This window comes from Ornithorhynchus anatinus, chromosome 8 (genome assembly GCF_004115215.2).
Source record: "Ornithorhynchus anatinus isolate Pmale09 chromosome 8, mOrnAna1.pri.v4, whole genome shotgun sequence".
Taxonomy (NCBI): domain Eukaryota; kingdom Metazoa; phylum Chordata; class Mammalia; order Monotremata; family Ornithorhynchidae; genus Ornithorhynchus; species Ornithorhynchus anatinus.
The window spans coordinates 41,550,397-41,569,496 of NC_041735.1; the positions used below are offsets into that span (position 1 = coordinate 41,550,397).

Here is a 19,100-nt window from a genome sequence, read left to right on the forward strand (position 1 = left end):
TGTAATCACCTCAGCACTTAGTACACTGCTCTGCACATAGTAAGCTCTCAATAAATACTATTGTATGTATGAATGAATGAATAATAAATACCATAAGTCAAATATCTAGCCAGCGTAGAGTTACGTGGGGAGGACAGAGTTGAGCTGGCGTACGACTGGGTTTGGGTCAGATTTGAATAGACTTCCCCTAATCCTCCACCTACAACGGTTACTCATATCCACTTTCTCAGGTTAAATGTGTTACTCTTCAAGGTTATGAGGCTCAGTGTATTTGTAGTCCACACCAGCCAATGAAGGAAAGTCTTTGAAGGTAACAATTATGATACTTGTTAAGTGCTAACTATATACCAAGTACTCTACTAAGTACTGAGATAGATGCAAGATAATCATGTTGGACCCAAGCCCTGTTCCCCTAGGCTTCTTAGTCTTAAGAAGCAGGGAGAACAGGTATTGAATCCCTGAGGAAATTGAGGCATAGAGATTGGCTCAAGATCACACAGCAGAGAATTGGTGAAGCTGGATTAGAACCCATGTCTTGTGACTGCCAGCCCCATGCTCTTTTCATTAGGCAACACTGCTTCCTAATAATATGGAAGGACTGATACATTCTAGGGTCTCTAGCTGCGTACACCTGCTGAGGTCATCAGAAGCAGAGTAACAGATCTCTACAGGCCATATTTACAGCCAAATCTACCTGAGAGCTATCCGGGGGTATCTGAGCACCTCTAAAGGAATCAACTATTAAATCTCAGCCACTCGAAGAAGCATTGTAGCCTAGTAGAAAGAGAAAAGGCTTGGGAGTCAGAGGACCTGGGTTTTAATCCCAGCTCCACCACTTGTCTGCTGTGTGACATGGGCAACTCACATAACTTTATTGGGCCTTAGTGTCCTCATCTGTAAAATGGGAATTCAGTACTTGTTCTTCCTCCTACTTAGAGTGTTAACCCTGTGTGGGACAGGAGCAGTTATCTTGTATTTATCTCAATGCTTAGTACACTATTTAGCATAAGTAATGCTTAATGAACACTACACAACTATACTCACTCTTTATCCTCACTCTATCAATCAATCATATTTATTAAGTGCTTACTGTTTGCAGAGCACTGTATTAAGCACTAGGGAGAGTACAGTATAACAGATTTGGTAAACATGTTCCCTGCCCACTAGGCGCTTGCCTCCATTCCAAATAATTTCTTTCTAGTGTAGTAATATATATGATTGCCTGACCATCAAGAAAATATCCTCCCTATCTGTTCAGTCAGAGAAATGGATACAACATGAGTTATTTTTATTATAATTACTAATAATAGTACTAGTATAATACTATTGAATAGTATTTAAATGCCTAAGTACTGTCACGCACTGTACTAAGCACTGGGGTACATAGAAGAAAATCAGGTTTGACACAGTCCGTCCAACGTGGGGCTCATAGTCTAAATGTTTAAGAATAATATGTGGTAATTTATTCATAACAAGCTAATTATCATCATCATCATCTGTACTTATTAGTTCAGTATTTCTGGTTAGCATTGAAAATACAAAACTCTTTCTGAATCATATGTAGTTTTACTCTGTATGTTCTAGTTGGTCAATTATTTTTCTCTCTGGTTCTTTGCTGGTTAAAATATTAATCCAATAAAGTAGTAAGGTATATTTTGGTCTCTGTTGTTTGAAGTTTGACCTAGATTAGAGTGATAAGTAACAATCCAATTCTGACCTTTGGAAATATATGAGCCTCAAAACAGTGTTATGTGCTTCATATGAAAACTTTGACCACACTGGTGCTCCTGCCATCTGTACCAGTCCTTGCTGACCTCCCAGCTTCCTGCCTCTCTCCACTCCAGTCTATACTTCAGTCTGCTGCCTGTATCATTTTTCTACAGAAATGTTCAGGACATGTCACTCCACTCCTCAAGAAACTCCAGTGGTTGCCCACTCCCCTCTACATCAAATAAAAACTCAAAGCACTCAGTTGCTCCCTCACCTCACTACTCTCCTTCTACAACCCAGTCTGGACACTTTGATCCTCTAAAGCTAATCTTCTCACTGTGCCTCAGTCTTGTCTATCTCGCCACTGACCCCTCACCCATGCCCTGCCTCAGGCTTGAAATGCCCTCCCTCCTCAAATCTGACAAACAATTACTCTCCCAACCTTCAAAGCCTTATTGAAGGCACATCTCCTCGAAGAGGCCTTCCCAGACTAAGCCCTCCTTTCTTCTTCTCCACTCCCTGACATGCTCCCTGTACTCATCCCCTCTCCCAGCCCCACAGCACTTATGTACATATCTGTAATTTCTTTATATTACTGTCTGTTTCCTCCCCTAGACTCTAAGCTTGTTATGGGCAGGTAATGTCTGCTTATTGTTATATTGTACTCTCCCAAGAGCTTAGTACAGTGTTCTGCACACATTAAGCACTCAATATAAATGTAATTGAATGAATAAATGAATCTTAAATTTTGCTAGGAGTTTATGGGTAAGTTTTTACACTCTGGAATGATCCATTGTCCTGAGGTAGGAAGAGCTTGACGCTCCCTATCAATCAATAATATTTATTGAGCGTTTACTATGTGCAGCTCCCTAAATCGTAAAGTATAAACTTGTCAGTAAATATATGAGATCTTTTATTTTTTAATTTTTTCCTTCCAGAATTCATCAAAGTTTACAAATTCATTCTCATTTGTAACTTTCTGTTAGCATTCCTTGGCACTTCAGATAAGTATTTTAAATGCAGTTTGCTTTTATGGCACAGTTCTAGAGAATGGTTAGAGTATTTTAGATACTTACTTTGAAAGCAAGGTGGACAGAAAAAATATGAAGTATTTTACTTAATATACTATAACTAGGATAAAACCCCTTGTTTTTCAAAAAGAATCAGAAAACTTTGCTCCTCACTTGCCAGATATAATTTTCCTCTCATTCTTGAGATGGAGAAAGGTTCAATAACTAACCCTTGATCCGTTCAGAATTATACCTAGGAATCAGGAGTGAAAGCGAGATCACCTCTTTTTCCAGTCCAGTACCTTTCTCAGCTGAACTGTGACCAGTCAGGCCCAGTCTCTATCTTTATGACAGAGCTCTGAATAAACACACCACCTACCTCCTGGCGCCAACCTGAGAGGTATGGATCCTTTAATTCTGAAGGCTCACAAGGTCAGTGACCCTGGAAGGGAGGGTGCCAGTGAGAAGATTCGGAAGAGTCTTATCACACGACCTTCCCCCACCCAGTTTGGTCATGGAAGGGAGGAGGATCGAGAAGTAGCAGGGTATAACTGAGGATGAGTCTTCATGAAATTTTTGTAGTAATTTGGAACTCTGACATTGACATGGCAAGTCACCTCTTCCCGGAGTTAGGGACGCCCACTTGTTGGACCCTGCATGGTTCTGAGTGACCCACTGATCCTTCTTGCTTGAGCAAGGAGGAGCTCAATTACCAGGTGATTTGAAAGGTAGCCCATGGTGTTCAACCAGTGTCTCCTTCCCCATTCAGCTGGTAGAAGTTGGGGACTGCGCTGGCCGCATAAGTGTATTTCTCCTGGGTGGGAGGCATTCTTGGGGAGCGAGATAGGTGCTTTGTCATATTCTAGTAACTAAATAACTATACTCTTCCCAAAAGGGAAGTTCATTTCATGCTGCAAAATAAATCTTGCTTGTTTCTGCCTTTCTGACTTCAGTCTATCACTCTCACCATGCCAATCCTCAAACCCATCCTTGTGCAGTGGGTGACAGAGCCTTATGTTTAAAAGGGGAAAGTTGAAGAGAAATCAACAGATATAAAAATTGGAAGTTACTTTCCTTTCCGACTCCTAAACAAAATCACCTTGATACATTTTTCCCCCTTGAAGCGAGAATAATAGTTACACACACACACACACACACACACACACACACACACCCCACATACGCACACACACACGCACCCCAAACCACCATTTCACAGGATGTCACCGACTGCACTTACATAGAGCATAGCAAAATAAATTATGTGGAAGATTTCCAAAGAGGCATTTCTCTACAGCCACCCCAGTGGTTGTCCCTTGATGGAGGTCCCTGAACGTCTCGGCTCTGGGATCATAACTTCTGCCCCACTTATACTCCTCCTCCATCTCAGTAAGTACAGCATCCTGCCATCTTGGAAAGATGCTGGGCAGTCGCCATCTTTCAGTAGGAGGGACGACTGCCATCTTGCAGAAAGATGTGAACCCGTTCTTTGGAAGGTACTATTTGGCCATCCCCAGCTCTGCAACTCCCTGGTACACTGGAGTACAGTCAGGAGGCAGTCCTGCTCTCAATGCCTAGAGATGAGACTCACTCTTCTTCCCTCCCTGTTACTTCTAGATGTGACCATCCATGACTGCTACTAGAAAATCACATGATTTCTGGCATGGTAGTCTTTTTAGATGTGTGGGATCACAATAGCTAGTTCCAGATTTAATATAGATAACTGAAGCTTATTGTGGGCAGGAATGTGTGTGTTTCTTGTTATACTGCACTCTCCCAAGTGTACCTTGCACACAATAAGTGCTCAATAAATACAATTGAATGAATGAATGAACTGAAGATAATACAACCGTGTCCTTTTTCTTGCCCACATTGGCGGCTGTAAAGGGAGATTATACACACACACTTGTCTCGTATGCCTACAGGGAGGCATGTATCTTGTCCTGTCACCAATACCTCTCCTTCAAATTGCCAAAACCCGCAAAGGGTTTCCCTTCCAAAGTTTGCAACATTTTGCTCTCTCCTCACTCTGTAAGATGTGTACACACTCTAGCTGGTCCTCTAGTCTGTAAACTAGTTGTGGACAGGGAATGTGTCTGCCAACTCTGTTAAATTGGATTCTCCCAAGTGCTTAGTACAGTGCTTTTCACACAGTAAGTGCTCAGTAAATATGATCGATGGATTGATTAATCTGAAGACCAGAATTTACTGGGGAGGTGACAGCTCAATTGTAAGTAGGCGCAGAGTGAGGAGAGTCAGAGATACAGGCGTTGCTAACCTCTAAATGTCCAGGGGTGACCATGGTTCTTCTCCATTTTCTGGACTGTCTCCCAGTCTTATAATGTGCTGTGGTGCCAAGGAAGAGACTGACCTTGAAGGGAGGATGTGGGAAAGTGTAACATGGCATGGAAAAAGTTAAAGAACCATTGAGAAATAGCATGGCGTAGTAGATAGAGCACAGGCTTCGGAGTCAGAAGGTCATAGGTTCTAGTGTTGGCACCGCCACTTGCCTGCTGTGTGACCTTGGACAAGTCATTTCACTTCTCTATGCCTCAGTTACCTCATCTCTGAAATACGGACTGAGACTATGAGCCCCATGTGAGACAGGGACTGTATCTAACCCAATTTGCTTGTTTTCACCCCAGTAATTAGTACAGTGCCTAGCACATAGTAAGTGCACAACATATAACATTGTTATTATTAATGTTATTGGTTTATTATCAACTCTAACTGTTTTTTCCAACCTAGACTGTTTATGCAGGACCCACATTTTCCTATCAGTGAAAAAGCAGTTTAAACTCACTTTCTGGTTTTTCTTTAGTATTTTGGCTTCTGATCTACTTGAGTTCAAACCTGATGTTAGAACCTAGTTAAATTGACATGAAGTTCCTCAAGAGTATTAATAACCTATAACAAAACATTTAGTTCTGGAATTTAGGATGTACTGATTTTAGGCACATTCCATATACTAGAACATGTTATATAAAAAAAAATTCAGCATAAAAACCTATTTTAGCAGTGTCTTTGCGTGAACAATATATAAAAACCTGTGACTAATAATATCATTGCTTTTTGCTGAACCACTTTATAAGAACTCAAGTGCATACTTTAAAAAGGGATTAATGCAGGAATTGATTAAAATTATTATCATAATGTCAACCACTCTACTTGACCTATTTTATATCTGCAAAAGAACCAAAAGATTTCCATTTCACTTTGGCTATCTCTCATATTCCCTCCTGAATATCTGTTTCATATTTTAAATATCAGTGTTTTTACTTTTACTTTTTACTTTCAAATTATTTTTACTTTTGGTGTTATTTGAAAAATAATTTATCCAAATTGTTCAAAGATATGTGTTCACTCTTACAAACTACTCTAAGGTAGATGGGTTTATATGTGTAAGGTAGAGTTGGATGGTAATGAGAGTGTGGTTGGGGAGTTCATGCATCTTCAGAAATGTTGTGTGACAACTGCAGTAGATAGGCACCTGCCCCAAAATCCAGGACAGAAGCCTATTTCCAATTCCCTGAAGTATATTCTCCCTCTTACTTAAATTGTGAATCCCATGTGGGACAGGGACTGTGTCCAACCTGATTAACTTGTATCTAGCTCAGGACTTAGAACAGTGGTTAACATAGAGTATGTGATTAACAAATACCATAATAATAATATAAATAATGGAAGCCACTATATTGTAATCATGCTGGCTACACAATGATTCTCTAAACTGTCATGCGTCTTTATGGATAATTTGAGGCCACTGTAGTTTGTTGCTACTTTGTGAACCTCTTTAGAGTTGGCCCTTTCAAGTAAAGGAAAAATAGGTATGTTTAAGAAAAATAGAATAGGTTCTAATCTCTCTGGATCCTGAACTCATCCCCTGCAGTAATTCAGGTAAATGGGGTGATGTATGAACTCTTTCAGGCCAATAGGAGACTACTTACTGTCTCAAGTTCCTCTCCCCCAGTTTTCTCCTTGTACATATATTGAATCCAGAGCTTATGTTTCCAGTGTTTGAAATGGGAACAGAAGTAAAGATCACCTTCTGCTCTTCAAATTGTTTCATTCTGATTAAGAAAATTATGTAAAAGTACAACTTGGGCTCCCAATTCTCACCCCTCCAACAAGTAATGATTATACATTTTGATCAGGAAAGACTCAGAGGTTGAAAAAGATGAACAAAAACTCAATTTCAAATAATTGCCTGCCATCTTTAGATTTGGTTGAATTTATTCAAAAATAGAAAGCGCTCAATAAATATGATTGATTGATAAGAATTTTGTTTGTGCTTGGGTTTATATAAATAATGAAACTGTGTAGAATCAGACCTGCAGGTATTCAGTTGAAATCCAGAACAAATATCTTTAAGTTGCTCAATTTATTATCATGTAGAAAACCATACTAAAATTTTTGCATATACCTTTATAGTCAATACACTGGCATCTTATCTTACAGTTTCCAGTCAATCAATGACTGTAGATTCCTGCTGTGCTTTGTTTAACTACATGTCAGGTTAAGCAAATCCAGCTTCAAAGAGAGCTTTCGTAAATATTTTTTCAATAGATCGGCTGTATTTGTGGACCTCATATAAGTGTGCTATAGAAATAGAAACTATAAAGCATGCATTGATAGGATGCAATGTAATCACTAACTTATTGAAATTTATTGATAAATAGCATTAAGATTATTGGGTTGGGGGGGTTGTTTTTTTTTAATAGTGTTTCTTAGGTACTTAGTATGTGCCAGGCATTGTCTAAGGACTGGGATAGATGCAAGCTAAGCAGATTGGATACAGTCCATGTCCCACATGGAGCGACAGTCCTAATCCCTATTTTACAGATGAGGAAACGGAGGCACCGAGAATTTAAGTGACTTACCCAAGGTCACACAGCAGACAAATGGCAGAGCTGGGATTAAAACCCAGCTCCTTCTGACATCCAGGCCCATGAGCTATCCATGAGGCCCCACTGCTTCTGCATTGTAAGACTTTAATGTAGTTTACCACAGTTTTCAGGTAAAATCATTTTGACTGTGAAATGTGGAGATATGAGAAAAAATGAAATGTCATTAAGATTAGTAGTTTTGAAAGACATAGATCACTACTATGCAAAATTTCATTTACTTTTAAAAACTCAAACTTTAGAATCTCTTTCTTCACTGATTTATGATACCGGTTTAAGGTTATGCTGCCTTTACTACAACTGAGGACACTATAAATATGCAAAGTGTGTGTAAAGTGTGAAGTACTTTGCCACTGTTTAGGAATATTGATTGTATCATCTTTTAAAAAGGAAGCACAAAACCTTGAACTCTAAAATTGGCATGTTATGTGGTTGAGCCACATGTTATCATCTTTTTTCTAAAATAATTTGTTCTAAAATATATGTGGTGCAATACATTGAAAGTAAAGTATCTTACGTTGAAGTAACCAGATTGGTTTTAACCTCTTACTTTGTAAGAACTGTCATTATTTGATCACTGCAATAGTTTATCAAGCTGAGTATTCTGTGTCTTCCAGAGATAACAGGATGCTTAGAGGAACAGTGTGTCTTTTTACTGAGTCTCTTCAAAATCAATAGAGGTTGTCTCTGCTCAGTAATTATTCTGAGGAGAAACACCTACTGGGTTCTGTTCTCTCAGTGTTTAATTCAACCTATGGAAGTAAATGAATCACTGGGGAAAAAACACATTAATTCTTTCCTGCTCTAAGGTTACATCATTAAACCATCATTATAGTCCTGGTCCCCTAGTGTCCTGAACAAGGTAAGTGCCAATTAATGATGGAGATAACTTCTTTGGAGTGAGATTTAGGAATTTACTCTTACAAAAAATTTTAATTTAACATTGCGGCATTTTTCAAGGGCAACAAGAGAACAAGTTTGTGTGCTTTATCAACAATACATATATGTAAAACATAAAAAACACATAATGAAGCAAAAAGTCAGATATTGGTTCTTCCCTCTTTTGCTCCCTGTATTCCACCTATAATCTCTAAAATACAAGATAGAAAAGCACTCCAGTGCTGGGATATATTATTTTACATAATTATGTATCTGATATTTCTTCTGCAGATGATTCAGACCATCAAGACTTTAATTGAAAATGCTGATAATGTATATGAGAAGATAGTTCAGTGCCAGAAGGCTGGTAAGTGAAAATTTGGGCTTCTTTTGGAAACGGGTTTATGTACGGCATGGCTTGTGTAGTGACTGTCTTTCATAATATTCCAGTTTCTATTTTCATTCCACAGAATATGACTATAAATTTATATTCAGATGTTGGATTGAAAAATCATAATCATCATCATCAGTGGTATTTATTAAGCTTTTACTATGTGCAGAGCTCGTCTCTCTCACTCAACCCATGTAATCAGTCTGTCACCAAATTCTATCAGTTCTACCTTCATAACATTGCTAAAATCCACCTTTATGTCTCCCTCTAAACTGCCACTGTGCTGATACAAGCACTTATCCTATCCCATCTCAACTACTGCATCAGTCATCGACCTTACTGCCTCTTTCTTGTCTCTCCCCACTCTAGTGCATGCTTTACTCTGCTGCCCAGATCACTTTTTCTAAAAAAAAATTCAGTCCATGTTTCCCCACTCTTCAAAAACCTCTAGTGATTGCCCATCCTCCTCCACATCAAACAGAAAGCCCTGACCATTGGCTTTAAAGCACTGAGTCAGCTTTCCTCCTCCTATCTTACCTCACTGATTTACAAATATGCCCCATGCTGCACAATTCACTCTAGTACCTCCTTGCTCACTGTGCCCTGATCTCATCTATCTTGTCACCTATCCCTTTTCCATGTCCCCCTCTATGACCTGGAGTGCCCTTTTCCTAACCAGCTGACCACCATCCTCCCCACCTTATTAAGGTCACATTTCCTCCAAGAGGCCTTCCCTGATTTAAGCCCTCTTTTCCCCAGCTCCCTTCTCCCTTTTGCATCGTCTGTGCACTTGGATCTTTGGGCTTTTGATACCCTCCCCACCCTCAACTCCGCAGTACTTATGGACATATCTATAAATTATATATCATAAATGATTTATATTAATGTCTATCTCCTCCTCTAGACTGAAAGCTCAATGTGGGCAGGGAATGTGTCTACCAACTCTGTTCTATTGTACCCTCTCACGTGCTTGTTACAGTGCTCCACACACAGTAAGGGTTCAATAAATACCATTGGTTGATAGTGATAGAGAAGCAGTGTGGCTTAGTGGAAAGAGCCCGAGCATGGGAATCAGAGAATGTGGGTTCTATTCCCGGCTCCTCCACTTGTCTGCTCTGTGACCTTTGGGAAGCCACTTAACTTCTCTGGGCCTCAGTTACCTCATCTGTAAAATGGGGATTAAGATTGTGAGCCCCATGTGGGACAACTTGATGACCTTGTCCAGCCTAGTGCTTAGAATAGTGGTTGGCACATAGCACTTAACAAATACCGTAATTATTAATTATTATAGTTTGAGTTTGCCCTTAAATTTGGTGTTTTCCCAAATATGGTACATGAAGCTACAGAGCAAGGATTCTCTTGGAAAAGGTCAGCCATTAAAATTCATGAAACTGGATAATTTCACTACCTTAATGTGATTGTGTTATATGTCTTCTTTATGAGTTAAACAGCGTGTTGCCAAGCCTAAAGATTCACTGTTAATCTTTTCAAGTTTTTTGTGCAGAAATGGAGAATTATCATTCTGGAGCTCCCAAATTTAAGGATGGATTAAAAAATGAATGCATAGATCCATGTTGACAAAAGCTGACATAGCATTTGAGTTGACCTTAGTACTTATTTTAGCATCCTTCGATCGTTAGTTTTCGATGTTTACTATTTAGTAGGAGGACAGGTAGAATTTAGTCATACAAAAGTGCTTAACCAAATAGATTAACTGACTTAACCTATATTACTAATGATCAGCAATCTTGGGCAGTGAGAAGATTGTCTATGCATGTTAAAAATCAGTTTATAAACCTTAAAAAATATGTGCATAAAGGACAAGTACTTTATATACCAAGTAAGCCCAGCAATTTTTTTTTTATTTTCAGAAACAAGCTCAAAAAATTACAGCAAAGATTGATTAAAAATTATATTGTTTTATGTTTAAGAAAGACTCTAATGTTGAACTATGCCACATTAACAATTTTCCATCCTTTATGAATGAATGTACTTTGACTACTGGAGCCAAGAGTGTCTTAAAAAAACACAACTCACATCAATCAAACTTCTCATTCCATGTTTGGCTGGGCTGATAGATATAATCTCATGTTGTCTGGCTTTGTCCCAATTTTATTATTTTTAGATTGTATTCATTCTATGCTTTGTGTTCCTCTGTCCAAGAACATAATCTCAGGGCATCAAAGGGATCTAATTTACTAACGGGGAATATCATGGACTCTGCAAAACTGGCCATAATTGCTCTCTTTTTCAAAATGTAACTTTTATGGGGAGAGACATGGACTCAATTAAAATCTTTATAATTGCAAGTTTTGTACAATGAGGAAAGAATTGGGTACCGTGTGAATTTACCATTCACTGTTAGTGAAGCCATGCTATGCTTCTGGGATATGCAATATGCAAAATACTTAATTTTACTGCCAGTGATTGTCCATCCACCTCCATATCAAACATAAATTCCTTACTGTCAGCTTTGAGGTACTCAGTCACCATCCCTCGGCAGTCTACTAAAACCCAACCTGCACATTCCACTCTTCTGATGACAACTTACTAAATGCACCTCAAGCTTTAATGACCCACCATGGATTCTATCCTCTGTCCTCCCTCCTCGTATAGAGCAGACCACCACTGTCTTCATCTTCAAAGGTCTTTTAAAACTACATATCCTGCAAGATGCCTTCTGTGACTAAGCCCTCGTTTTCATTACCTTCCCTCAATCAATCAATCAGTCATATTTATTGAGCTCTTACTGTGCACAGAGCACTGTCCTAAGCACTTGGGAGGGTACGTTATAACAGAGTTGATAGACATGTTCCCTGCCCACAATGAGTTTACAGTCTAAAGGACTGCCTTCCCCTCTGTGTCACCTATGCACTTGGATCTGTACCTCTCAAACACTTGATAGTCACTGCACCCTCAGCTTCACAGCACTCAATTGTACATATCTTTACACTTTGCCATTTCCCCTATCTGTAATTTATTTGAATGTTTACCTCTCCCTCTAGACTATGTGCTCCTTGTGGGAGGGAATGTGTCTACCAATTCTCTCATGTTCTCTTGTTTCCCAAGCACTTAGTGCCCTGCTCTGCACACAAGAAGCAGTCAATCAATCAGTGGTATTTTTTGAGTACTTACTAAGTGAAGAGCACTCCATTAAGAGCTTGGGAGAGTACACTACAGCAGAGTTGTAGATACATTCCCTGCCCACAGTGAGTTTATGCAGAATTAGCAGATGCATTCCCTGCCCATAACAAGCAACATTTATTTGATTGATGGTTTACCTGGATTAATAGGTAAACCCAGGTAATTTTCATTTCAGTACTCACCAGGGACATTAAGAGCAGCCTGTGGGCACCTAGCCTTCTCTCTGCATCCTTGTGATAAGGGAAATGGAATGGAGAAACTGCTCCTGTTGGCTTTGGAATGTAAAGTTTTGAAGGCACTCTCCTAAAGAAGCCTTCCAGGACAGGAAGTCATTTAGGATCCCTTCCTTATATGCTGTCCATTTATAAATTGTATTTGGAAAATCTCCAGTCTTGCTAAAATGCCGAGAGTTTAGAATAGTGCTTATGTTTATATTTAGCAAAGATTTTCTGATTAGGATAATCAAAGCTAGAGTTTTAGAGTACTATTTCCTTTCACAGTAGTAATCTGGGTTAGAACATTAAATGTGTTAATGTTCTGAGTCCTGGATCCCTAGATTTGCCAGAGGAGCCAGAGAAAGATCAGTGGCCAAAGAATTGTATTTGGAGTCCAAATGATGGGAGCTTAAACACTCATTTGTTGGAAGAGCTATCATGACTCCAGTTTATGACTTGCTCTAACACTACAAAGCAAGCTAATGGATGTGCATGAACTTTCTGAGTACTGGCTTTTCAATTCTACCTCTTCTCTTCACCTGATTGTAAGCTTCTCGAGGAAAGGGGTTGTGTCTACTAACAATGTTTCATGCTTCCAGTCATTTGACACCTCATTCTACACACAGTCAGCCCTTAATAAATACAACTGATTGATTGATGACCATTATAACCACACTTCCTCTGACAGTCAAAAAGAGTAACATGGAAATGTTTTTTGCTAACAAAATACCTAAAACATTTTTTCCCCGTACATATGAGTGTGAAAGTTTTATGATGAAGTCTTGTTCCATCAGGAAATTGAAGTATGCATTTTCAACTGCAGAATATTTCATTCTTCAAAACTATTTTCATCATCTCAGATTAGAAATGAAATACTAATCTTTGCTGATTCATTAAATTTCTTATGGTCATTGGTTGATTCCCCCTCTGTTACTTTCAACCAAATTATATTTCTGCACGAATCAGGTTATAGTTTATAAATTGTACTAAATGGTCCTGATTTTCCCCTCTCCCTATAAATGTGGGATCTGTTTTCTGGGAACTCTGTAGAGGAAAACCTACACAACACCATTTCAGGGGCAGAACCACAAGCAACTCTAGGGATGAGGGGGTGGCTATTCAGGCTTATTGGTGATTCTGCAGCCATAACATTTCAGTCCTAACTTTGCATGCCAGGGAGGCACCAACATCCATGATGACCCTCTGAAGAGCTCCAGCTCAGGGTGGATCCCGGTTATTTGGGATTTCTACACAGATGATTCCCACATCTTTCACCTCCAGCTGTGATCTTTGTTCACCTTCTCTACAGGCTCATATTTCCTCCTGCCTTCAGGACATCTCTTCTTGTATGTCCGGTTAACACTTCAAACTTACCATTACCCAAAGAGAACTCCCTCTCATCTTCCCTCCTGAACCGCATCCTCCCGTTAACTTTTTTATCGCCATAGACAGCACCATCCTCCCTGTCTCACAAGCCCTTAAACTTGGCATTATCCTCGCCTCATCTTTCTCATTCAACCCACATATTCAATCTGTCCCCAGATCCGGTCGGTTCTGTCTTCACAACATCACTAAAATCCACTTGGTTCTGGCATCCGCCCAGACTCTTCAAAACAGGCATCCTGAGGCTAACTTGAACAGGACAGACTCAGGTTTCTCTGGTCACTCCACTCCACTCCACTCCACTACACTCCGTACCATCATCACCATTCATACTGCAGTCAGTCACAGTCAGTCGTATTTATTGAGTGCTTACTGTGTGCAAAGCACTGTACAGTGGTCAAGGCAGAGGCAAATTTGCCTCATTCACTGAATCAGGGAAGGGCCACAACAGCCTTTTGGAAAAAAAAAAAACGGGTCATCCAATTGACTTAGAAAATGTCTTTCTGTCCAATTTTTTTACAAGGTGTATAATTTTCTCTGTACTTTGGAAAATGGGGGGATAAGCTTTCTCATCATTCTGTAAACTCACCTTGAAGTTAGGCATTGTTTTTAGATCAGATGCCAATAAACTCACCTTGAAGTTAGGCACTGTTTTCAGGTCAGATGCCAATGACCCACTTGCACAATAATAATAATTGTTTGTTAAGTGCTTTTTATGTGCCAGGTACTGTTCTAAGCACAGGTGTGGATATAAGCAAATTGGGTTGGACACAGTCCCTGGCCCACATGGGACTCATAGTCTTAATCCCCACTTTACAGATTAGCTAACTGAGGCATGGACAAGTGAAGTGACTTGCCCGAAGTCACACAGCAGATAAGTACTGGAGCCAGAATTAGAACCCAGATCTTTCTGATTCCCAGGCCTGTAAGGAGAGGAGCACTATCTCTCTTGCCTGATCCACTGTGTTGTCAGTGGGATGGGACACCATGGAGATGTGTTTCTCATTCTCTGGATTGTCCTTTCCTTGGGTTGCCCTAACCCCATTTTTAGACAACAGAAATGAAGATGGGTAAATAGCAAAATACCCTAGAAAGTGGTATTTTTTCATTATTTAACAATACTGCTTCATTTGAAACTTTTAGCCATAATTGCTGTAAGTTTTTGAATCTTGCACAGTGGAAGTGTGGACACTATTACAATTTTGGACTAGGTTTCAGAATGTTATGCAACATTTGGCCAACAGGCTTACTTTGAAAAGTTGAATATGCAGTGTTGATTCATTCAGTGTGTGGCAACCAATTCTTTTGGCAGATATGCACCACCGATTTCTTTTGCCTCTTGCATCGGGTTTATAGAGCATGTAATAATTTTGCAAGCGAACAGTTCCTGAACAGTTCCTCAGTGGGATCCAGAAAAGGTTAAAAAAAAATTGCAGCACATCAATAGCAATAGCCCCAAGAGGAAAGTAAACTGCATAAATGATAGAACTATCGACTGATACTGAACCCCATCAGTGTTTCTGCAGTAAGTGCCCTGATGTTTATATTGAGCTTTATCACTCTGTAAATATTTCAGAACTCTTCATTCATAGTCTGGAGGTAATGATGGCAATGCCATATCATCAAAACATTAGTCCCTCTAGACTGTAAGCTCAATGTGAGCACAGAATGTGTCCAGGCGCTTAGTACAGTGCTCTGCACATAGTAAGTGCTCAATAAATATGATTGAATGAGTGAATGTCTGCCAGCTCAGTTATACTGCACTCTCCCAAGTGCTTAATACAGTGCTCTGCATGTAGTAAGTGCTCAATAAATTGATGTTGATGATAAGATCCTCCATGGCAATTCCTGTGTTCAGTTGGTCATTGCACTTGGATTTGCACTCTTTGTTCACCCCTCCCTCAGCCCCCAGCACTTACGTACATGTATGTAATTTTTTTATATTAATGTCTGTCTCCCCCTCTAGACTGTAAGCTTGTGTGAGTAGGAAGTGTATCTACCAGCGCTATTATATTGTATTCTCTGAAGTACTTAGGACAGTTCTCTACATACAGTAAACGCTCAGTAAATACCATTGATTGATTGACTGATGGCCAGCCCTTACAAGCAACCTACTCTAGGAAGGGACACAATGCCTCAGAGGAAATAGCTATAAACCATGCAGAAGCTGTCATGTTTTAGATTTGTAAATTTAAACATCATATGGGGATGGCAGATTTTTTTTGGAGAAAAATGGGCAAATGCATTTTTTAAAGTATTTCTGGACAATATTGGGTAACTCTTCCTAGATAAACTTATTAACATGGCTCAAAGCAAACTACTCAGGTTTTGGGGGCTCCCCTATAGAACGCAAGCTCCATGTAGACAGGGAACATGTCTGTCAACTCTGATGTATTATACTCCTCCTATGCCCGTAGTACAGTGCTCTGCATACAGTAAGTGCCCAATAAATAGCATTAATTGATTCACCAAGTAAGATATATCGTGTGACCTGTTCCCTTTCCACTAGAAGCTTACAGACATAAAAATATGTGCAGATAGTGCAATCAGAATAAATTTAATATTCAATTGAATATACATATATTCACAAGTACTCAGGGTGGGTATACATGAACGTAATAATAATAATAATAATAATGTTGGTATTTGTTAAGCGCTTACTATGTGCCGAGCACTGTTCTAAGCGCTGGGGTAGACACAGGGGAATCAGGTTGTCCCACGTGGGGCTCACAGTCTTAATCCCCATTTTACAGATGAGGGAACTGAGGCACAGAGAAGTTAAGTGACTTGCCCACAGTCACACAGCTGACAAGTGGCAGAGCTGGGATTCGAACTCATGAGCCCTGACTCCAAAGCCCGTGCTCTTTCCAATGAGCCACGCTGCTTCTCTTTAGCACGTATAAGTGCTAAAGGTGACCGTGACCACAATGATAATAATTATGGTACTTGTTAGGTGCTTACTATGTGTCAAGCACTGTTCTAAGCCCTGAGGTAGATACAAGTTAATCAGGTTGGGCAAAGTCCCAATACCAGATGGAGTTTCACACTTTTAATCCCCCTTTTACTGATGAAGTAACTGAGGTCCAGAGAAGTCAAGTGACTTGCCCAAGGTCACACAGCAGACACGTGTTAGAGCCAGGATGAGAACCCAGGTTCTTCTGGCTCCCAGGCCTGTGCTCTGAAAGCTTGTCAAAGAAGGTGGGATTTTTTGAAGAGCTTTAAAGGTGATAGAATCGCAGGGGAGGGAGTTCCAGACCATGGGAACAGCATGAGCAAGAGGGTGGAAGCAGGCAGGATGAGAGGTGGGAATTTGGTAGGAGCCATGAGGAAGAGCTACAGAGTAGCTGGTGAAGAGTCACTGATAATAATAACAATAATGTTGGTATTTGTTAAGTGCTTACTCTGTGCAGAGCACTGTTCTAAGCGCTGGGGGAGATTCAGGGTCCTCAGGTTGTCCCAAGTGAGGCTCATAGTTAATCCCCATTTTACAGATGAGGTCACTGAGGCACAGAGACGTGAAGTGACTTGCCCACAGTCACACAGCTGAGAAGTGGCAGAGCCGGGATTCGAACCCATGACCTCTGATTCCCAAGCTCGAGCTCTTTCCACTGAGCCACGCTGCTTCTCTAATGCCTCTAATGCTTCACTGATGCCACTGACATACAAAAAATTGGATAATCATGATCGTACTCTGCGGTTGGGAAGGGCCCCTTTCAAGAGTATTTCACCTCTCTGGATCTCAGTCCTAATCACTTTCACTAGCCTAAGGCTAGGAATGTTGAACCCCGTCCATGAGTCCAGAGCCTCTACACCTCTTGGAAATAGGGAATGATCACTGTGAGCTGTAGGACCACCCTGGGGAAGAGGAACAGTCATCCTAGTCGGGGCTAGGTTTGGGGAAAATGTTCTCAGGTGGAGATTGAATGTGAGATACCTCTCAGCTGGCCATTCTTGACTCACCACATGCCATCGATCCTTTCACAGATTTCCATGTGAAATTATGTAATTTCATCCCATTATGTAATTACATCCCTAGAGCTGCGGAGCTCCTTGGAGAAGATGATTCCTTTTTTGTGTGTGTATGAGTCTAAGTAGGCATTTTCTTTTACTGCAGTCCTGAAAATAAATTGAGTTAACATTAACAAACCCCCAATTTCATTTTACCACTCTCTCTCGTGTGAGATACCCATGTCACTAAGTGAATTAACTCAGATTTGCTTACTAATCAATAGCATGAGTTATTTCCAAAAATTAGTGAAGAGGTCTTGACCAGATAATTTCTCCTACAATTCTATGCCATAAACTAAAGCACTACATTTCATATCACTCCATCAAGCTTTGGTAGATATAGAATAAATTCAAGAGGCAGTGGGGTTCAAAAGAATTAGCTAAAATATTTCAAGAACATAGGAGAATTGGAAGGTAGAGGGAACCTCTTATTGAAGTAAAATCTATGAAGCCCTGTTGATTATATTAGCCATATTGTGAGATATGAGTGGGTAGATCTTTTCACAATAGAATCACAGCTCTAGCTCTCAGCTAAGGGTAAGAATTGAGTAAATGCCCCACCCAGATTTACCCACAAATTGTCCATATTGCTGTGGGAGGGAAAGTATGAGCTGCATTCAGCCAGAACCATTCATTCACAAACTGTAGTGCTGTGGATTTGGCCAATCTCCAGAATCATGATCAACCATCTGGGATAGACTGATCTGTTTAAGAGAACCAGATTAGTTCTCCAGTTGCATGTGCAACAGGATTTAACAACATTATAACAGCTCAAAAACCAATCTTAAAATAATCTGGCCTTTGTAGATGCCAAGACTGGTTTGGGAGAGAGCCAGAAAAAGGCTCCCAATTGGACTTGCAAGAGAAATAATTACTCTCATGTTTTCTCGAGGATGACAGTGCTGAGGCCCAAAGGCAGGACTCTAAGACACTTAGACAACACAAAGGCAGGACTCTAAGACACTTAGACAACACAGAGAAGGTTTGGTGTGTCAGGTGTTCAGTTGGGTGATGGAGATGAGCAGAAAAGTGAAATAAAATTCAAATGCTATTTCTTAAATATTATAGTGTCATACAGTATAGTGTACAAAATTATACTCTTTATAGCCTAAGAGTCACAAATCAAGCTGTATATCAAGCATGTTCATTTCATGAGTTTTAAAATTTTAATTTATGAAAAGTGCTCTTGTATTGTCTAAGTGTGTAACCAGAGGGGCTCTTAGAAGGGCCAATTAAATTTACAGGTTTTTTGTGGTATCTGTTAAGCACTTACTGTGTGCCTAGCACTGTTCTAGATGCAGGGGTAGATACAAGCCAATCAAGTTGGACACTGTCCATGTCCCATGTGGGGCTCATAGTCTTAATCCCCATTTTACATATGCGGTATCTGAGCCACAGAGAAGTAAAGTGGCTTGCCCATGGTCACCCAGCAGACAAGTGGTTGAGTCAGGATTAG

The 19,100-nt window shown here is 40.0% G+C and overlaps 1 protein-coding gene across 1 annotated transcript in view; it reads left to right on the forward strand.

The window, feature by feature from the left end:
* PLCL2 (phospholipase C like 2) overlaps positions 1-19,100 on the forward strand; it is a 163,123-nt gene that overhangs the window by 114,499 nt on the left and 29,524 nt on the right. Inside the window, exon 5 of the mRNA XM_029070732.2 lies at positions 8,795-8,870. Coding sequence (XP_028926565.1) covers positions 8,795-8,870 — 76 coding nt within the window. The remainder of the gene's footprint in view (positions 1-8,794; positions 8,871-19,100) is intronic.